This window comes from Mya arenaria, chromosome 5 (genome assembly GCF_026914265.1).
Source record: "Mya arenaria isolate MELC-2E11 chromosome 5, ASM2691426v1".
Classification (NCBI taxonomy): domain Eukaryota; kingdom Metazoa; phylum Mollusca; class Bivalvia; order Myida; family Myidae; genus Mya; species Mya arenaria.
In genome coordinates, this window is record NC_069126.1 from 58,104,398 (window position 1) to 58,121,693 (window position 17,296).

The 17,296-nt window shown below is 35.1% G+C and overlaps 1 protein-coding gene across 1 annotated transcript in view; it reads left to right on the forward strand.

Annotated features, from left to right (window-relative positions):
• The first annotated feature begins 252 nt into the window (after positions 1-252).
• LOC128235819 (hemicentin-1-like) overlaps positions 253-17,296 on the forward strand; it is a 45,124-nt gene continuing 28,080 nt past the window's right edge. The window contains exons 1-2 of the mRNA XM_052950613.1: positions 253-409; positions 11,882-12,235. Coding sequence (XP_052806573.1) covers positions 352-409; positions 11,882-12,235 — 412 coding nt within the window. The 5' untranslated portion in view covers positions 253-351. The remainder of the gene's footprint in view (positions 410-11,881; positions 12,236-17,296) is intronic.

Below are 17,296 nucleotides of genomic sequence, written 5' to 3' on the forward strand. Positions count from 1 at the left end.
TGACATGTTTAGAAATGCTAAATATATACCAATTATTATTATATGAAATCAATAATTTCATTTTGATAGCAAAACTAATTCCATTGTAAAATGCAATTCAAGTTAGTACACATAAACCATATTATCAAAAAGAATATTTGGTCCCATATATTTCAATTGATATTGTTTTAAATCTAAGCGCTCTAGCGAAATTTCGTTTAAGCGTGGCCTGACATATATAAATGCATGTCAAGTAGTCGCGTTAAATATCATTACACTCAACCTTTAAATTTGTATTCAGTTTTAAACTTCCTTAAAGGAAAATACAACTTTGTATTAGGTCGCTTATTTAATGTGTGTAAAGAAACAGGGATGTGTTTTAATATGGAGCTTTTTATTTCCTTTGGACTAATTGTTATTTGCGGACAAGGTATTGAAATTAATAATAAGCTAGAACTATGTTTTATAAATAACGTATAGTAGAGGTACTAACGATACTTTAAAGTGACATTGACACAGTATTTAGACTACAATGGGGTCTTTTTTACAATATTTCACCAAAATATATATGATGTTCGACACAATACATGTATGTGGAATTTATATATTGACCACCATTTTTTGATTTTGTGAAACAAATAATGCGGAATATCCAATTAAACCTTTAATAACATTTATTTTAGGTAATTGAAAGTTCTTAAATTTATTCAACTTGTTTTGTGCACTAATTGTTTGAAGGTAAGCAATTCTATCTTTCTTAATTGAGGGACTTTTGAGGGATTTTCAAAGTATACTGGTGTTTTTGAAAGATATTTTGACCTGGTGTTTAAGTTTATATCACCTTTATCTCAAAATAATTACGCCTACCCGAAGGTCAGACGTGTAAGCTTCTCTCGTTTTCTCAAGTATATTCCTAGAGGCCATAAAATGGTAATGAATATATAAGGTTAACGATTGCTTGTTTAACAAATAATGCGGAATATCCAATTAAACCTTTAATAACATTTATTTTAGGTAATTGAAAGTTCTTAAATTTATTCAACTTGTATTGTGTACTAATTGTTTGAAGGTAAGCAATTCTATTTTTCTTAATTGAGGGACTTTTGAGGGATTTTTAAAGTATACTTGTGTTTTTGAAAGATATTTTGACCTGGTGTTTAAGTTTATATCACCTTTATCTCAAAATAATTACGCCTACCCGGAGGTCAGACGTGTAAGCTTCTCTCGTTTTCTCAAGTATGTTCCTAGAGGCCATAAAATGGTAATGAATATATAAGGTTAACGATTGCTTGTTTAACAAATAATGCGGAATATCCAATTAAACCTTTAATAACATTTATTTTAGGTAATTGAAAGTTCTTAAATTTATTCAACTTGTATTGTGTACTAATTGTTTGAAGGTAAGCAATTCCATTTTTCTTAATTGAGGGACTTTTGAGGGATTTTTAAATTATACTTGTGTTTTTGAAAGATATTTTGACCTGGTGTTTAAGTTTATATCACCTTTATCTCAAGATAATTACGCCTACCCGGAGGTCAGACGTGTAAGCTTCTCTCGTTTTCTTAAGTATGTTCCTAGAGGCCATAAAATGTTAATGAATGTATAAGATAAACGATTGCTTGTTTACAGGTGAAAAGAGAAACTTGTGTGACTTGAAACTGTGTTTTTTTGTCAAAGGTAACCATTCTTGGACCTATTCTAGCTAATTTAAATTGAGAGTTTTGCATCTACAATGTATTTCCTTTCGACGACTTATGCACTTAACACGGTTATTATATGGCCAATTATTTTATGTTTAAAAATCTTTAATGTTTGCCATAGAAGTTTTATGCAGTTTTTGTTTGCTGCAAGATCAGAAAAAGCGTGCATTAATATAAGTGCAATTAAGACAGCGATTTATTTCGGTTTTAATCCTTCTGGCTGATAAATAAATAATTACCTTTTCATCAGACAGAATTGTTTATTGTCGTAAACATGTTATTTAACAATTTCTCGACAAAATATAGGAAATATTAACACACATATAAATATTCAGTATGGTCACAACGATGCATGGCCTAAATACAAAGAAAGAGACTAGTAAAAGTGATTTAAATTAAAGAACAAAAATAAAACGTATCAAAAAAGGGAAACAAGATACACAATAAAATCAAACTGTGAGATATATATTAAATATATATGAAGTATAATGGGAGGCTATTTACAAATGTCATAATACTCGAATGATCTAAACGATGTTATTTATTAAAGAATAGTTTAACATAAATGCTTGATTTATAAATTTACCTAAGCTACTTAGTAGGCTTATACACGACATACTATGGATGAAATGATATTCATCTTCTAAATCATTAGAGTTACAAACAGTACAATAACGTTGGGCTCTATCTATTATATTTCGGCAATATCGGCCGGTTCTATATGCAGTTTATGAGATGACAATCTTAGCTAAGACAAAGACATTCTTAGTTTCTTTGGTCAATACTCTAAGTAAAGTCCAATTTCAAAATGTTCCTTAATGAGTTTTATGTGCATAAAGTACTACTATTGCTTATTCCTTCATACCATGATTGCTTAAACACATCGAGCACTCTATTCTTAAACATAATATGAAAGGTTTTCAAATTAACTAAGTTTGGATTTAACCACACATATGAGAAACCATACATACCTAACAAAGATTTTATCTTATTGGCCCAGTTGTAACGATAATCATGGTTTCCTGTTAAACATGTCACTATTTAATTATTTTGTGATAATGTTGTCGGTAGAAATAGTTTTACACCAACATTTTATAATCCTAGCATATATATTTACGTATAAAGGGTATCTACCTATTTCACCGTAAACGGCCATGATGCATGGACTCGGTTTAACACCTAGAAAATATTTACAAAATTTAAGATGAATTCGCTCGATCTCTTTCGATTTTGAAAATCCCCATATCTCAGACCCATCCATGATTCAACGTGGCCCCAACAAAGCTGTCAAAAAATTGACAAAGAACGCTAGGCTTAAAATTGTAATGCTTTGTATTATTTAATTTATCATTAAGTACATAGTGAGCCTTAAAACCTTTCCCTGCTATGGAATCTTGGTTTAAAACAAAAAACCCGGTGTAGTTAAAAACTATTTCAAGGTTATTAAAACCATCAACTGTTTCAATGTATTGTCATATGTCAATTTTACGTTTTCACGTAAATTGCCCCTTTTCCGAAATACCATTTTCTTTGTCTTTTCTATGTTAACTTCTAGTCCCCATTTTAAACAATAAACAAATTAAAGCTATTTTGTAATTCATCAACAGTATTGCCAAAAATTATCATATCGTCGGCAAATAACATAAGTATAACAGTGATATCATCTAGTCCGCTTACATGATTATCTTCTAAAAATAGCTCAAGATCATCGACGAATAGTGCAAATAACATCGGACATTATTTCCCCTTGTTTAAGGCCAACAGCACAATCAAAGTAATAAGACAACGAGCTACATTTTTTACACATGATTTCAAATTTGCATACAATGTGCTATTCCCCAATCATTCAAAGTACCCCCTGTGAACGTGTAAGCAGGCTTGCGCCCAACTCTTAGCAAAATATTGTGCATGCATGTATTATATATATATAATCCAAAGGTGAACTTATTTGACTGCTTCAAGGAACTGACAAAACTCCGCGGATTATTTTGTTTCTCCAAGTTATGCAGGAAAATGAAACCCATTTCATCATAAATTCTGTTTATTCCACACTTTAACAATAGTTAAGAGCCTTCCAACTAAAAAAAATAATATGAGTATCTGCAAGTCCACAGTACAATCCACTCATGGTATAATCATTGACCATGGTGTAAATTATTTTGACATCCTACTGTAAGTATTATAAATATACTGAAGTAATAATTTTTTGTACATATACATTACAGTAACACAGTCGCCATAGGAAGACTTATTTAGGAATGTACATTACATTGACAGACAGAATAGAAATTAGTTATCCTGACATGTACTTAACATTGATTCGCTACATGGGGACAGTATATTCAAGGACCAACATTACATTGACATACACTATACATATAGTATTTCTGACATGAAGAATGAAAACACACACGCCATGAGGACAGTTAACCAGGAACGGACATATATTGACATACACTATAGTACTTAAGTTATTCCGACATAAACATTTTATAAAGGACACAAATGCCATGAGGAGAGTTATTCAGGTGGAACGTTACATAGACATACACTATAGCACTTACTACTAGTTATTCTGACATCAGCATTATATAAAAGACACACACACCATGTATGAGGTATTCAGGGACGGACACTACATTGACAAACACTAAAGTACTAGTTATTCAGACATAAGGATTTTATTAAAGACACAACGCCATGAGGAGAGTTATTCAGTTCTATTTATTCTGACATTAACGTTTTATTTAAGACACAAATGCCATGAGAAGAGTTATTTAGGGACGGACATTACATTGACATATACAACAGTACTATTCATTCGGACATGAACATTTTATTAAAGACACAAACGCCATAAGGAGAGTTATTCATGGATGGACATTACATTGACATACACTATAGCACTAGTTACTTTTTAACAAGCCCTGCTGTATAAAATTCAGAATTTGAGTAAGCCTGGAAGACATTTTACCAATGCAGGGCTTACGGGCTTGTGTCAGTTTCGACCACTGCAGTCATGCAGCTAAATACGCCATTAAAATCATGCGCCAACCTATAGAACATATAGGCAAAACTGTTGTCTGGGTATAAGAAGCTTACTGAATTTGATGAAAATGAATATTTAATGGATTTAATTTGGGCAAGGAGCTGCTATAGGTCTTAGATTCTATCTTTAATGCTTATTATGTGCTTTTGCAATTACAAATAGTATTTTATATCATAAAAAATAATATATAATAAGCATCAATACTTCTCTAAATTCAATAACAATACTTTTTATAACAACATGTTTTCTCAAAAACTTGTTTTAGCTACAATATTGAGCAATCAGGGATACTTTTTTTATATTTTGACATTTCTTGTGTATCCCTCTACACTCTTTGGTGCAATTTTCTGCCTTCAAGGCTATTTCCTATTGAAAAATAATGTCCATTTTCCTTAAAATTTCTTTTTTTCACCAATTTAATAAATGCAGACTTAGTAAATGAATAAAAAAGCAAGGAATTTCGTGAAAAATCTTGACAAGACTACTTCTTTCACAGCATAATCTATGCATAAAAAGTGAAAACATGTTTATTTGCCATTATAAATAATGAGCTTATATGGCCTGATTTTGTATGTTTTCCTAACACGACCTTTTTCCCGATTCGCCAGGCACAGGCGTTAAAGGAAATTAAAAAAATCACTGCTGTAACGCTACAACTCTCTATCATTTAAAGTTACAGATTTACCTTTAATACAACATTTTTATTTTTTGTCCTGGAAAGAGCAATTTTTTTGTGTAAATATCTTCAAACAAATGATGAAATATTGCGAACAAAAGATCAGATAGCAGATTTTCATATTTCTGTTTGAAAATTAATGTTTTATGACTTAAACCGTTACTTATTGATTAAGAAATAGGTTGTGAGATTTCAGGTTTTACAATGGGCAATATAAATAAACATAAAGTAGGGATCTAATATTACGCATCAATGTTGAATAATAATGACAAAATTGTTCAATAAATACCCGACAGTGATCTAAACTGGATTGTATTTGTCAATAGAGTCGTTATTTTACATAAATATATACCGTCAGGGTCACGAAATGATTCTTGGAGTCCACCATTTTGTATACATGTTGATTTTTATCGAATGAATTTGTACCAATCCGTCAATGATATTTAATCCTCAAATGCCAACTCACAGTTATCCCCGCTTCTGTATGTATTGAGAGCATCGTAAATAACATGTGTCCAGAATAAGTGTGATCCCTAATTTGTCTGCTGTATAATGTTAACTAGGAGATATATTTAATTACAGAGTATATTTACTATAAATAATTCATGTACCATCATCATAATCAATCAATCAATCAATCAATCAATCAATCAATCAATCAATCAATCACCACTGATGATATAACGAGGTACTAAAAACCTTATATTATATCATCCAATTAATATCATAATTACATCGGGTTTTTTTTGGTCACCAATGGTGTTCTTTTGTACCAGTTGGCTCTGGGTGCAAATACTTTGAACACGTAGCCCATTGAATTAATAGTAAGTAACGCTCAAATGACTTTTGAGATTTCTGTAGCCTGATCCAGATTTCCATAGCCAGTTTTCAAGAAAAAACATTTTTATGAGTACCTTATATAGATAAAGACAAGGAATGATATGGACTGTACATTATCTTATTCTGTTAAAGATGCAAGTATGGCAGTGGGAAGGTCCTGTTAACCTGTGTTGCCAGTGTCTGGGAGAGTTGGTGGTGAATTGTGTGTGTGTGTAGGGGGGGGGGGGGCTAGTTCTGTCAACTTGTGTTGCCAGTGGGTTGGGTAGTTGATGTAGGGGTAATGGGGAGGGGGGCTGAAATGGCTGAAATATCAATCCTAGTAAATGTTTATATCTATTGCCATACATCATGACAGCTAATATTGCATATTGATCAATAACTGTGATGAAAAACTGCCATTTCTTAATTCAATTATCCCCTAAACAAAATCAAAACATCAATCAATTCATTAGGATGTTGAATGAGCAATTATAGGCAAAAAGAAGTTTATTCCATTCACAATACTCACTTTCAAGCAGTGTAGTCTTGTTTAACAAGGAATATTAAAGCTACCGGCTACCGTTAATTTCGCACACTGAATTTGTAAAGATATAATGTCATCTTAGTACCATTGCGATTGGATGAATCTGTGTTTAACTTTGAACATTTGTTTCCCTGTCTCGAGTTTGCCATAGTTAAAAATATCGTCAAAAGACTCGTTGACGGCCATTTAGGTGCACTATAACCTGTTTATATGTTAGGGATTAGCAGATGATCCATGGGTCCAGAATTTGACGTAATAGTGGGCATAACATTGTTGTGTATGCTTCCGACTAGCGCCCCTCCCCCACGGGCAGGGGCCGTGTGACATTCCTCCTCCCGCAGGAGCATCTAGTAGGGATTAGAAGAATACTGTTTTTAACGTACAGTAATGCACCAGTCAATTGTAACCACCATCCCCCAGGTATGGCCGGGGATATGGGCTGTGTTTCCACCTTCCAGGTAGCCCCGCAGTGCCAATTGAATGCGGTGGTTGCAACTATGCGCCCAAAATAGCCGTGATTAGGCCTTACCTAGTCCTAGGGTCTCTTGGATACGGGGGTTACTGGCAAGGATTTTACCAACAGTCCGTCCCTGCAGAAAGGGGATTTCACCCGGGCTTGGCTTGACCGAAAGTCAAAGTCCCCGCTATTCCTCGGACCTTGGGAGGCCGTGGTGACAGTTGACTGGTGCATACTAACGAGTTGTCCTACTTCTTAACCTATTCAACAAGCCACACAAAAATGTGAATTAATAAAATATATATGACTTACCCAGTGGGTGTTTCGGATATCAATTTAGCAAAACTTAGTAACATTCATCGTTCTGCAACGCTCGGTGATTTTGTTTATCTTCGATGAAATACAAAATAATTCTTCTGACACATTCGTAATTTTCAAGCAGTATTGATTACTGTATCTTTGTGTTAAACCGGTTTAAAGTCACATTCAAGTACCAATAATAAAACAATTTTACGCACAATTGACATTTTAACGTTACTGTACAACTCATTAATAACGTAACTCATAATTTTCTTGTATGCAGCATTTTTAAAGTTGTTTAAAGATGAAGATTATAAAAAAAAGAAAAAAAGGTTACATTACACTATTTCATAAGTTTCGAAATTAGTAAAATGACCTTTTATAATAACAATACAATAATTAACTTCGGTGTTATATTAAACAAATGAGGTATATATGTAAAACATTTGTTTTTTATTTAAATAAATTGTTAAAACGGTTTTTGCTGGGTTTTTCTCCCGTAAAAAAAGATATTAAAATAATATACAGTTGTTTTTTTTTAAATGAAAAATATGCATTTCAAAATCCTTACACAAGCGATAAGTAACATCATAACAATAATATAATAGCCCAGAAGTGGGCGTTTTTATGAATTGTGCATTATCGGTAAAATCTGGGAATTTAATCCCGCATGAGAAAAACCCCGTACGGAAAAGCTGTGTTTTGTTTGTTCCGCGTTATTTCACTTCTGGTGTCGAAGCATAATGCTCCTTTTGGTATAAGATGTTGTTTTGAGCTAAACTAACTTAATTATTGTGTTATTGAAACCCCGCTTGATTTTTCCCCAGCTTTTGAAAAGCTGGGAAAAAATCCCGAGGGAGTGTGAAAAACCCCGCCTTTTTCTGCAAAAAGACCGCTGGGGCCCGAAGTTGGCGGGTCAAACAGAGTTACTTCCAAAAATATTTTGCAAACAAAAAACACCAAAATCATACCTTAATGAAGCCTTCTAACCAAATTATAGGCCAGTATTCGATTACAGCGTCATTAAAGGGTACTTGAGTTTGCGAAATCTAGGATTTGCAAACACGAATTGGAGGTGTTTACATATTCCTAACGATTCTAAGCATTTTCCCATCAACTCCTGCTCTCAAAAGCTAAAGCCAGAGGCATGTAAACTGACACTTTCAAAAGCACGTTTCATGTCAATAAAAGAGACTATATAATCGCGTTTATTTCCTACTCGGGCATTCATATTCCCTGTTATTAAAACTTTTCACTGACAATGAAAATTATCAATGTCTTGCTGTAAAACATAAAAAAGATTGGCATTGACAATATAATAAGCACGAAAATTTCGGGGCAAATATACAGCCCTGCTACATAAATATCAGATTCTAACTTAAAAAAATAGTTTATCAAGTTTCACCCACAAAATAGTATCATGTCTATTTAGAACAGCAAATGCACCTTTATGAATTGAATCTCTAATATATATTACAATTCCGCCACAATAGCGTTCAGCACGCCTTTGTTGAAACTTTCTAAACAAATTTAAACATTTATATCCTTCACAACATAATTAGAATCTAAGTTACCCAATGATTCATACAAAAATTTAATATCATATTTAAACAGCTTATTTAAAAAGTCTTGGTCAGTAAATTTATCCCGTGTAAGTCTAATTATGTTCCAAGACAGGACATTTACTCCAGCCTTCCTGAACCGCTATTCGGTTCCGTTCCTGTTGGTCGGCAATTCCGTTGCTCCTCGTTTCGTGTCCCCCTCGTTCACAACGCCCATTACTCCCGACATTCCGGTCGCCGAGTCCGGTTCCGACGCACGCCTGGTTAACGTACCCGTTGACATCGCGTCCCGCTCCGCCGCTTCCACTGCGGACGTTCCCGTTTTGACCCCTTTCTGCTCCGCCGCGTCCCATGTTAACGTTCCCGTGCCTCTCCATTCCCAATTCAGCACCGTCACCTATTGGAACACCGTCAACGTATAGGGTATCATAGGTGATTCAAGCTCGCTTTCCATTGTCAACGGCAGCCCTTAGTTTGGGAATTAGTGATTTCCGGCGGCCAGCCACATCCTTGGGAAATTGTTAATTCACGAAGAACGGGTACCTTTAAGGGATCGATATGATAGTGTTTATCTATATTTTTATAACTCATTTACATTTCTCACAATTAACTTATCGTCATTAACCTCTCATAATTATCTTCTCACCTTAACACCTAGCAATTGTTTGTTTATTTTGGAACACGCGTTCGGGAAAAATGTGAACTTATGACCTCGAGGGAGCCATAAGGTTCTGTGCATGATTTGTGTACTTGGGACCGACTATATTGCTCGAAACAAAGTTCGGGACCAAGCTCCGACCTCGAGGGACCGCCGGTCCTCGAACGACCGCTTGTTCGAACGACCACAGTTTTACTGTATCCATTTCCTGCCTCATAAATCCGCGTAAGATGTCATCATTCTGAAAAGGTTTCTCGTTATGCCCCTTCAGCGATATCATTTAATTCAAGATTGTTTCTCTTAGATTTGGAAGTGATATAATTCATATAATCTCTAAGCTCGTCATTCTGTTTTTGTAGCTGGTCAATTTCTGAGCTTGCCTTCTCGTGCGACATTTCAACAGTTCCAATGCGATCATTTGGGCTTTTTTGCAGGTCGAGAGTACTATGCTCGACCACAGAATTGTCAAGAGCATCGACTTCCGGAGCAGTGTCACCAAACAGTACAAGTTTAGCACCCCTTATTGCGTCGCTGGCACTGTCATTTACGCTACTGCCACTCTCTCTACTAGATCCGCTAGAATTTCCCGGGTTACCGGAACCCATCGATTTTTCCTTGGTTCGTGTTTTCCGTTTCCTCCGGCCTTTACCACCGTTGCCGCCATGCTTCCGTTTTCCAATTTACCAGTCCAATAATCTAATTCAAAACACATTTAGTCACATTTAGCAATGGTATACTAAAGTGTAACAACATTTCTTTTGTAAGGAAACGATCTTACGAATGAAAAACCAATGAATTGGCTAGAACTTTAAATCCAAGACACAATTATTTTTCTCCAATCGAATAGTGTGCATTTAAAAGCAGTAATTGTAGAATATTTCCTTTTAATGATGAATGCGTTTCTTTTCGTTTTTAACGTTTCATAAATGCCCAACGAGAACATACTGCATTGTTTGTAAGAGTGAACCAATTATTGTGCATGGTATGAAATATTTACTGCGATTTTCAAAAAAAGTAATTGGACCAATTTTGCGTGATTGATTTTTGAAGTATTTTTGGCGATTGTAACACACGCACACACACACGCTAACGCACACACACACACACACACACACACACACACACACACGCACACACACACACACACACACACACACATGCACACACACACACACACACACACACACACATGCACATTTATATATATATATATACACACATTTATATCCTTTACATACATAAAGAAACTTCAATGTCATGTGCACAATTACGAGAATGAACATTTAGTTGAAAAAAAAGGTTACGTCAATGAAATTTTGTTGTACAATAAAGAATTCAGATATTATTTCTCTTTTTCCTAAGCTAGATTGTAAAAAACGGTTCGATTAAGCGATTAAACGATACGTCTGTTGATAAAATGACCGCATAGTAAGCTCATTGCTTAAATATTGCTATCATAGTGTATCGTCATTCCTTGTTTTGCAATTCTACGTCACATTCTTTAACGAGCAAAAGGTCGTCTAAATCATGTTAATGAATGTGTTTACTAGAAGCTCGCTGAAACTGAAACTGAAATAATTATATTCACTCAAATACTTTGTCTTCATTGTATAGAACTGTCCAAATATCCAAACGAACGTTATGATGCTTAAACAAGTTTAAACAAGCAAATTTGTGATTTTTACCATAGTTAAGTTAAACTGATTTATTATGAAACATATAATTTCACTTTAAGTGGCACGATGTCACGTGAGGAAAAAACGGTGTAACCGGACAAAACCAACTCTCCCGCCTTAGTGACCACCAAACAAAAACTCACACTGTCCTGAATTTCCCCGTCATTGATAAAAAAACGCAAAACATTTTAGAACCAAACAAACTATTAACAAATCGCATACAATTCCCAATCTCACATTGGACATCAGATAAACATTCGTTGATACTTGGAGGTATTCTTTCAAACTGGCAACAATCTCCGCACACAGTAGCTCATTCATTTAGATATTTTCATTTATCAATGTGTCAGGATGTGTTACAATTGTCTCTTTAAAACATGTGTTTTTCTTTAATTAAATAGCGTTTTTTTTCTTTTGCAAATTGATGAGCAAACGAACTTTGTAGTTAATATATTTACAGTGTTCAGCATCATGTTGACGGGAAATGGTACATCTGGAGGTTTCACAGTCCAAGAAAACGCATCCCTGAAACTGACGTGTTCAACGTCTACCGATGTACAGTATGTAAGCTTTCTCAGAAGACTAACGGGAGTAACTTATCAGACAATCACCTCAGTAGGGTACATCTCATCTCGTTGTTCAACATCAGATCCTAAACCGCCGTCCTATCTCAGCTGCTCCTGTGTCAGTAGGAAGCAGTACGTTTGTGTCATCCGGACCGTCAACAGAGACAAGACCGGGGAAGTGTGGTTTTGTCAACTTCCAGGGGGAGATGCAGCCGTCGTCACTGGGGATAAAACAATCGTCGTTACAAGTATGTGATATCTACGTCTAAAGTGTGTAATGTCGTTATGAAAATAATGTTTTATAGCCAAAACAAATATGTATTATCTTCGGAATAAATGCATATGTATGTATCTATTTATTTATCGTATAACACATAGGTATTGTTGTCTTTAAAATATGTATTCTCGTCGTTAAAATATTAATTTTCATGAAACGAAGTTTATGGTATCGTCGTAATAAGTATATATTATTTTCATAACATACATGTATTATAGTCGTTACAAGTATGCATTATCTCCGTTAAAAGTGTTTAGTATATCCGTAAAAAGTGTGTGTTTTATCGTAGTAACAAAAAGGTATTGTCGTCGAACAAAATATATAGTATCGTCGTAGCATATACGAGGTACAGTCAAAAAGTTCCCAGACTTGCTTTGTACTGTTGTCAGTTTTTGGATTAGAAAAATAAATTATCCTCAAACTAAAGCAAAAACTATGTTCTACAGGACAACACATAAAACAATCAATTTTAACATAGCAAATAAACATAACTTACACTGTACGGATCACTTTGTACGGAAATGACGTACATTTAACGTTCACTAATAACGTCAGCGTAGGCGCTTGTATGCTAGTCAATGTTTTTTCAAGTCTTGCCCTTAAAATTCAATACATTGTCTGTGTCAATCTACCCACTTATTAAAACTTTCTGTGCCCCCCCCCCTTTTCGTAGATGCTAACCTCCGACCTGACGGCAAATTTCATTTCTTCTTCAGATTCAAATCTGCGACCTCGTAAGTCTGCCTTTAATCTTGGTAATATTCAAAAGTCCAAAGGCACAAGGTTGGGACTATAAGGCATATAATGCAGTCTTCCATACCCTAAAACATATATTGTTAGTAATGTGTCTTCAGCCCCATGTGTAAGAGCGTTATCTTGATGAAATACCAAATTCCGCATTCTGGCCGTTTCTTTCTCAATGCATTCGTCAGATGTCTCTGTACGGCTTCAAATGTCAACTCATATGTAACTCAATTTAAACCCAAATTATATCATAAGAAATGCCTTGAATCAATTAGAAATGAATAATTGTCAAGATGTTATATATATTTCCATGGCTGAATCCAACACATCCGCTATATCGTCAATCGATTTCCGCCGATCTACCGAAATGATTTGCATTTTGTCGAAACTGCCACTATCCTGTTCTCTTAATGTCAGTTATGTCGTCACGATCATCCCGGAAATGCTTGTGCCAATCAAATACAAGTGTCCTGGAACATTACGTAATCCATCCACCAGATTTATAAATGTCCATGTGTCCGTTGGTGTTATTCCCCTCTCGCACAGTATTTAATGACTGTTCGTTGCTCCGTTCGCTCGGATGACGTTGACGTTTCTACACCAGCGATTTTTTCCTTGGCTTCAAACAATCCATACGAATTCAAAAAAAATAAAATGCGATGATGTTTGTTTTGGGCATGTGTTAAGAAATGATGTTGATGTGACTTCATGTAAAATTACATGATAAAACGGCACTATCAAAATATGGATGATAAGTTATTAATTGTGATTATAAGATGTAAAAATGTTGATAGGATTTATGTGTGACAAGTAATGTCATATTCAGACTTCAAAATTATGCAATATATAACCAGTCCGGGAACTTTTTGACTGCACCTCGTATGTTCAAGCGTCGAACAAGTATGTGTTATCTTCATTAAGTGTACTATCGTCGAACAAGTATGTATTATCTTCATTAAAATGTATATTATCGTCGAACAAGTATGTATTATCTTCATTAAAAATGTGTATTATCGTCGAACACGTATGTATTATCTTCATTAAAAATGTATATTATCGTCGAACAAGTATTTTTATTGTCGTTACAAGTATGTAGTATCGTTGTTACAAAATTATCGTCGTTACAAGCATTAATTTTATTCGTAACACGCTTGAATTATCATCGATACTAGAATGAATTACCGTCCTCACAATAATATACTATCTCCATAACATGAATGTGTTACCGACGTTACAAGTTACAAGTTTGTTTCTACAATCGTAAAAAGTATAAATAATTTTTATCGTCGTTACAAGAATGTATTATATTAAAAATGTAGTATCACCGGACAAGTATAATACAAATACAGAGTATCGTCGTGAAAGTACGTAGTATCGTCGTGAAAAGATGTAGTATCGCCGTAACAAGTATGAATTATCACCGTCATACGCATTTAGTACCGCTGTGACTGGTATGTATTATCACCGTGATAAGCATGTAGTACCGCCGTGACAAGTAAGTATTATTGCCGTGATAAACATGTAGTATCGTCGTGACAGCATGTAGTATCGTCGTGAAAGCATGTAGTTTCGTCGTGAAAGGATGTAGTATTGTCGTGAAAGCATGTAGTATCGCCGTGACAAGTATGTATTATCGCCGTGACAAGAAGATTTATCGCCGTGACAAGTATGTAGTATTACCGTGACAAGTATGTATTATCGCCGTGACAAGAAGATTTATCGCCGGGACAAGTATGTATTATCGCCGTGACAAGTATGTATTATCGCCGTGACAAGTATGTATTATCGCCGTGACAAGTATGTATTATCGCCGTGACAAGTATGTATTATCGCCGTGACAAGTATGTATTATCGCCGTGACAAGAAGATTTATCGCCGTGACAAGTATGTAGTATCGCCGTGACAAGTATGTATTATCGCCGTGACAAGTATGTATTATCGCCGTGACAAGAAGATTTATCGCCGGGACAAGTATGTATTATCGCCGTGACAAGAAGATTTATCGCCGGGACAAGTATGTATTATCGCCGTGACAAGAAGATTTATCGCCGTGACAAGTATGTAGTATCGTAGGGAAAGTATGTATTATCGCCGTGACAAGTATGTAGTATCGTAGGGAAAGTATGTATTATCGCCGTGACAAGTATGTAGTATCGTAGGGAAAGTATGTATTATCGCCGTGACAAGTATGTAGTATCGTAGGGAAAGTATGTATTATCGCCGTGACAAGTATGTAGTATCGTAGGGAAAGTATGTATTATCGCCGTGACAAGAAGATTTATCGCCGTGACAAGTATGTAGTATCGCCGTGACAAGTATGTATTATCGCCGTGACAAGAAGATTTATCGCCGTGACAAGTATGTATTATCGCCGTGACAAGTATGTATTATCGCCGTGACAAGAAGATTTATCGCCGTGACAAGCATGTAGTATCGCCGTGACAAGTATGTATTATCGCCGTGACAAGAAGATTTATCGCCGGGACAAGTATGTATTATCGCCGTGACAAGAAGATTTATCGCCGTGACAAGTATGTAGTATCGCCGTGACAAGTATGTATTATCGCCGTGACAAGTATGTATTATCGCCGTGACAAGAAGATTTATCGCCGTGACAAGTATGTATTATCGCCGTGACAAGAAGATTTATCGCCGGGACAAGTATGTATTATCGCCGTGACAAGAAGATTTATCGCCGTGACAAGTATGTAGTATCGTAGGGAAAGTATGTAGTATCGCCGTGACAAGAAGATTTATCGCCGTGACAAGTATGTATTATCGCCGTGACAAGTATGTATTATCGCCGTGACAAGAAGATTTATCGCCGTGACAAGTATGTAGTATCGCCGTGACAAGTATGTATTATCGCCGTGACAAGAAGATTTATCGCCGTGACAAGTATGTAGTATCGCCGTGACAAGTATGTATTATCGCCGTGACAAGAAGATTTATCGCCGTGACAAGTATGTAGTATTACCGTGACAAGTATGTATTATCGCCGTGACAAGAAGATTTATCGCCGGGACAAGTATGTATTATCGCCGTGACAAGAAGATTTATCGCCGTGACAAGTATGTAGTATCGCCGTGACAAGTATGTATTATCATCGTGATAAGAAGATTTATCGCCGTGACAAGGATGTAGTATCGCCGTGACAAGTATGTATTATCGCCGTGACAAGTATGTATTATCGCCGTGACAAGAAGATTTATCGCCGGGACAAGTATGTATTATCGCCGTGACAAGAAGATTTATCGCCGTGACAAGTATGTATTATCGTAGGGAAAGTATGTAGTATCGCCGTGACAAGTATGTATTATCGCCGTAACAAGTATGTATTATCGCCGTGAAAGTATGTATTAAAGCCGTGACAAAAATGTGTTTTCGCCATGACAAGTATGTATTATCGTAGTGAAAGTATGTTGTATCGTCGTGAAAGTATTAAGTATCGCCGTGACAAGTATGTATTATCGTAGTGAAAGTATGTAGTATCGCCGTGACAAATATGTATTATCGTAGTGAAAGTATGTTGTATCGTCGTGAAAAAAATGAAGTATCGTCTTAACTGGTATGTAGTATCGCCGTTGCTAGTATGTATATTCGCCGAACGAGGTATATAGTTTCTTCTTAACAGGTATGTATTATCGTCGTAAAACGAATGCTTAAGCGTCGAAAACGTATGTATTATCATCGAAAAGAGTACGCAGTTTCGTCTTGAAATATGTAGTATCCCCGTAACAAGTATGAAGTATCAATGTAACAAGTATGTAGTATCTATATAACAAGAGAGTAGCTATGTAACAAGTATGTATTATCTATATAACAAGAGAATAGCTATGTAACAAGTATGTAGTATCTATATAACAAGAGAGTAGCTATTTAACAAGTAGGTAGTATCTATATAACAAGAGAGTAGCTATGTAACAAGTATGTAGTAGCTATGTAACAAGTATGTAGTATCTATATAACAAGTATGTAGTATCTATATAACAAGTGTGTAGTATCTATATAACAAGAGAGTAGCTATGTAACACGTATGTAGTATCTATATAACAAGTATGTAGTATCCATATAACAAGAATGTAGTATCTATATAACAAGTATGTAGTACAAATGTAACAAGTATGTAGTATCTATATAACAAGAGAGTAGCTATGTAACAAGTATGTAGTATCTATATAACAAGTATGTAGTATCCATATAACAATAATGTAGTATCTATATAACAAGTATGTAGTATCTATATAACAAGTATGTAGTATCCATATAACAATAATGTAGTATCTAT